General features: G+C 33.3%; 1 protein-coding gene across 1 annotated transcript; it reads left to right on the top strand.

Annotated features, from left to right (window-relative positions):
- The first annotated feature begins 210 nt into the window (after positions 1-210).
- LOC141633032 (uncharacterized) lies at positions 211-1,779 on the top strand. Its single transcript, XM_074445529.1, has 3 exons — positions 211-439; positions 827-1,197; positions 1,468-1,779. The coding sequence occupies exons 1-3, from the start codon at positions 211-213 to the stop codon at positions 1,777-1,779; spliced, it is 912 nt and encodes a 303-aa protein (XP_074301630.1).
- The last annotated feature ends 3,828 nt before the right edge of the window (positions 1,780-5,607 follow it).

Below are 5,607 nucleotides of genomic sequence, written 5' to 3'. Positions count from 1 at the left end.
ATGTTAAGACAAGCAAATACACAAGAACAACAAATATTAGCTTATGACACTATGATAAGTTCTAAAGAACAAATAAAATGGAGCTAATATAGGGGATGAAAGTATATAAAATATTCCCTTATCAATTCTAATAGTTCTTATTTCCATGGTTTGCTCAAAAAAAGAAGAAATGGGAATAGAGTCATGATGATTGAGGTCAGGACTGGTAAAATGTGTGATACACCAGAGCAGGTACTTAATGCTTTCCTGGATTATTACCAACATTTACTTGGGGCTAGTCAGGAGACAAATAAGATTCAGAGGAAAATAATCGATCAAGGTCCCAGGTGTAATGCAGACCATTATGTGCAGCTGACCAGACCAGTCACTGGCAAGGAGGTTACGGACACTTTGTTCAGCATTCCTGACATCAAGTCTCTTGGACCTGATGGATACACAAGTAAGTTTTTCAAAGATGCTTGGGGTGTGATAGGTGGGGAAGTGATCAATGCTGTCCAAGATTTTTTTTATCAATAAAAGACTCATCGAGCAAATCAATGCTATAACCCTAACTCTTGTACCCAAATGTGAGAGACCTAAAAGTGTAATGCAGTTTCGTCCTATAGCATGATGCAATGTCATATACAAAATCATTTCAAAACTGCTATGTGCTAGACTAGCTGAAGTACTGCCTAGTATAATTGAACAAAACAAGGGGGTTTCATTCAAAATAGGAGCATTCACGAGAACATTCTTATTTGTCAAGACTTGATCAGGCTTTATGAAAGACCAAATGCTACTCCTAGGTGTATGTTCAAGATTGACTTGCAAAAAGCTTATGACACAGTGGAATGGTCCTTTGTTGAACAATTGGTAGATTCTTTCAATTTTTCTATTGAGTTCAAAGATATGGTACTGCAGTGTATCACCACTGCAAGTTTTTCCCTCTTACTCAATGGGGACATGTTTGGGTACTTTCAAGGCAAGAGGGGCCTCAGACAAGGAGACCAACTATCCCCCCTTATCTTTACCTTATGTATGGAGTACCTGACAAGGACACTGAAGTATGCAGCTGACAAATTTGAGTTTAACTATCATCCTTTATGTAAAGATTTAAAACTGGCAAAAATGATGTTTCCAGATGATGTACTTCTCTTCAGTAGAGGTATGCTATTGTTAAAATCTTTTGCTACCTTTTCCAAGGCATCTGGGCTACAGGTAAGTGCTGCCAAGTCTAATGCATATTTTTAGGGGGTTCCAGAGCAGACTAAACAGGATATTTTGAGAGTTTCAGGGTTTGTGGAGGGACTGCTGCCTTTCAAATACCTAGGGATGCCTATACAGACCACTAAACTGAAGAAAATAGATTGTGAGTGCCTGGTTGAGAAGATTTGTAGTAGAATTCATAATTATGGGGCAAAGAAATTCTCTTATGCTGGGAGGTTGGTGCTAGTTAAGGCTGTGCTTTCTTCTCTACACTCATATTAGGCCTCAATGTTCATTCTCCCAAAAGGGATCATTAGCAGAATTGAAGCTACTTGTAGAAACTTCCTTTGGGATAATAGTGCTGATTACAGGAGAGTGCCACTGGTTTCTTGGGATAAGGTGTGCAGAGGAAAAGAAGAGGGAGGACTAGGTCTCAAAGATCAGGAAACTATGAACGAGGCAATGATAGGCAGAATGGTTCATTGGATTATTGAGGAGAAAGACTCAATCTGGGTGCAGTGGGTGAAAAAGAACTATTTAAAGGGGAAGGACTGGCTGGAGTATAAGCCTACTGCTAACTCTAGTTGGGTCTAGAGAAGGATATGTAAAGTAAAGGAGGAAATGCTCCCTGGATATAATGATGGCACCTGGACTGCACAGTCCATTTATGCTCATGCTGCCTGCTATGAATGGCTAAAGGGGAGAAAACCTACTTTAGCCTGGTATAAATGGCTTTGCAATGAGCATGTGATACCAAAGCATCAATTCATAGCCTGGTTATATGCACATGGAGCTCTGAGAACTAAGGATAAGTGTAGATACCCAGTATCTGCACCTTCCAAAAACCACCCGATGATGATCGGACTATAACGTGTTTTTGATATGCGTGCGTGGATTGGCTATACATGAGAAGGTTTAATGCACTACTCGGATATGAAAAATGATTTCATAAAAAGTTCTCTAACTTCATTTGCATTAAAATAACACTATTTAGAGTTAAAACCGTCTTCGGACCCAAAATCGACTCAGAAACCCGCAGCTCGAGTCAACCCGAGTCAACCCAAATCTCGAATGTCAAAAATAATGCCAGGAATGTCTTCATCATGTCATTTCCACCAAAATGACACTAATTAGAGTCAAAACCGACACCGAGCCAAAAACCGACTCGAAATTCAAATCCCGACTCACACGGGTCAAACCCGAGTCAAGCACACAAAACATCTACCCCAAGTAACACCAAAATCATCTTATTAGATGCCCATATTGTTACACGACATCTTATATAAATACCACATATCAAAAATGGATGGAGAATAGGCCACGTCCAAATTGAAAGGGACAACACACCCGACCTACCTCCCCACATTTCTCTATAAATACCCATCATCACACATCATAAAACTTACGGGAGTGTCCGCTGTTGGAGTAGTGTCCTCCACAATGAGTGCGTTTACATATTAAATCTCGTAAAAGGAATATCGGGGATTTATTTTATTTTTTTGTCAGCTGGTCATCGTTAATCGGTAATGATTGGCTGACTAGAGTTTGACATTACTGTCGTGTGACGGCGGTAATCAGCTGATCCCTTTAGGTCACACCTATAGGATGACGCCCAAATAGAATAAATTAATTGTTTGTATGAGATACGAGATAATTAATTCCTTGTATTATTTGACTCTTTTTTTTTTGAGGAAAAATGTATTATTTGACTCTTAGTTAGTCACATAAATGTATTATTTGATGACGGGTTACGAACTCGGGACAAAGAGATTTATTATTTAATTATGAGATATTTAAATAATAAATGATTAGAATTTATTAATTAATTGTTAATTAATTAATTTTATACGATATGTGTATATGTTTTGAGGTAGAATCAATTAGCTATTAAATTTTACAAGAGGTTGTAAAATTAGCTAAATGGGTTAATATTGACACATTATATGTTGATAAAATGGTCTTATGATTACTTAATGGTTATGTAGTTATTGGTAGTTAATTTATATTATTTAAGTGTTAAATAATTAAATTAATATTTAATTATGTAAGATAATTAAATATAAGACTTATAAGCATTTGTGGGGCAAATGTCGAAAATCGAAATGGACCAAATACAGTCCAATTGTTCCGGTTTTTGAGGGCATACATGTGTCCATTTAAGTGGATTTTCCACTAAGATTTGTTTCCCATATTTTGCTATATATACCCTACTATTCACCTCATTTTGAGTAGTTGAAAAATTGAGAAAAAATTGGTCCATCTTTAGCTTATAAAAACCGGTTGGCATTTCTTGTAAGGGACCAATTTTCTTTCTTATTTTTCCATCTTAAAACATCCTAAAAAACACATATATTTATCAAATAATAATATTATCAAAGTAATAATATTATCTATTACATCAAATATACAAAAACAAGGTTACTACTACATTTACCTAGTTAGTATTTTTAGTAGTATTTTGGGTTAATCTTGGGTGCCACCTTAGGAGATTACCAACTTTGGTAATTAAGGTGTAGGAGGATCATCCTTATTGCATTAGCACAAGAACAACATCAAGGAAGGAGTCCTTGAGTTGTGCCCATTTTGCCTTATAACAATGTAAGGAATTTTTGTCTTAAGATGGTTTTATACCATCTCTTTTATACATTCTTTTGCATGCATGTAGATTTAGACCACTTTAAATTAATTTTTAATTTTAATATCATAAGATGAGTATTAACATGGTCTAAATAACTAACAAGTAGTATCAGAGCATTGTTAAATACATGCATGTTGTCTTAAAACGATTTTACTAATTTATGAGATAAATTAATAAAATTGATATTATAGTACTAAAATTAGTTTTATCACATAATATAGTCTTGCATGTAAATAATCTGGTCATAGGATGATATGGGACAAAAATTTGATTTTTATTAATTTTTCCACTTTTTATAACTTAAATTGGCATAAAATTGAGTAAAAATGCATTAAAATTAATTATGAGTTAATTAAATTGGGGTGCATGTTAAGTTTTTGCATATTTATTTATAAATAACCACATGCATGTTCTATTTATGAGATAAGTAGATACTTTAGGTTAATGTGATTAATTTAGGTAGTTTATTGATTTTTATTTGATAAAAATAGGTAAATAATGGTTATTTTGTAAATAAATATTGATTTAATTATGGGGCTTGAAATTTCTGAATTTTTAGCTCCTGGAATATGTTCTAAAATGTATAAAATTTTATTTTAAGTCATTTCAATTTTTATGGTTTGATTTAGAATTAAATCGTAAAAATTGTCGCTTTACCGATTAAATTGTGAAATTGTTTTAAATAAATTTTAAAAACAAAAATTTTCACTTGCATGGTATTTTGGTGTAAGACCAGAATGTTCATGGCTTTAAAATTTATTTTTCCATAAATTTTTAAATTAAATGGAATTTTTGTATGATCATTGTGAATTATTATATCTTTTTTGTCACAATTGTGTTTTGATTCCCATATAAATTCAAGATAATTGTAGAGAATAATTATTTTGATATTAGACCAGATTAGTATGATGAGTAAGTCTTAAAATTGTTTTAAGAATTGATTATGAATTTTTATTGGTAAAAATTCCGTCAAGGCAAGCTCAAATGATCGTTGTTGGTAAGTTAGCCGATTTTGCATGTCATTTTCCATAATGCATTTTATTATTCATTTAGATGAATGGTTTTTAGAATTATAATTATGTAATTTTTTCCTAATATGGCCATAGGTAGAAGTTGGTATTTCCCGAAATGTAAGGGAATATCGACTTGTTTTGTAATTAATTGCGATTTCGCATCGCCTAATTTGTAATTAATTAATAGTTTTATTTTAATTTTATTAAAAATTGTATAATAGGGTATTGTTATGTAATTTAATTATTAGTAATTAGATGAAGCTACTAAAGACGGAGTTTTCATGAAGACGGTGTTTACGGAAAGGCGTTCCGAAATCCTAAAGAAGGGGGCCGATTTATGAAGACTCAAGGGACCAAGGAGTTGGTTTCCGAAGTGTAATAATTTTAGTTAATTAGATTAACTAGGTGGCCATATTAGGACTTGCTTGTTTTAATTCTTTTATGCATTCATACCAAATCGTCACTACATATTTTATTTTTTTTGTTGTTATTAATTTAATCGTCTAGCATTCACTAATTTTATTCACTTAAAAGTGATAGACAATTAAATTGATAAGATCACTCACATTTTGTTTAAAATTGAGATTAAGCCTTACCAAATAATAGCAACTATGAATCCCTTCTTCATTAGAGGTAGGTTCGGATCACCGAGGTACACTCTTTTTACGTTGGGTAAGTAGGGTAATAAAAATTATTACGCGTGAAAATTGGTTGGACTCAACGGGATAAATATGGGTTGAATCGGTCCACCGTGCCCATATTTATTCTGGG

This window comes from Silene latifolia, chromosome Y (genome assembly GCF_048544455.1).
Source record: "Silene latifolia isolate original U9 population chromosome Y, ASM4854445v1, whole genome shotgun sequence".
Classification (NCBI taxonomy): domain Eukaryota; kingdom Viridiplantae; phylum Streptophyta; class Magnoliopsida; order Caryophyllales; family Caryophyllaceae; genus Silene; species Silene latifolia.
This window is presented reverse-complemented; position numbering and strand designations above follow the sequence as displayed.

What these genes read in the sequence shown, in the direction of transcription:
- LOC141633032 (XM_074445529.1), top strand. Translation starts at nt 211, where the DNA reads ATGTGTGATACACCAGAGCAGGTACTTAATGCTTTCCTGGATTATTAC. An exon ending in TGGACCTGATGGATACACAA is followed by an intron (nt 440 to 826) that starts GTAAGTTTTTCA and finishes CTTATGACACAG; the next exon opens with TGGAATGGTCCTTTGTTGAA. An exon ending in CCAAGGCATCTGGGCTACAG is followed by an intron (nt 1,198 to 1,467) that starts GTAAGTGCTGCC and finishes CACTCATATTAG; the next exon opens with GCCTCAATGTTCATTCTCCC.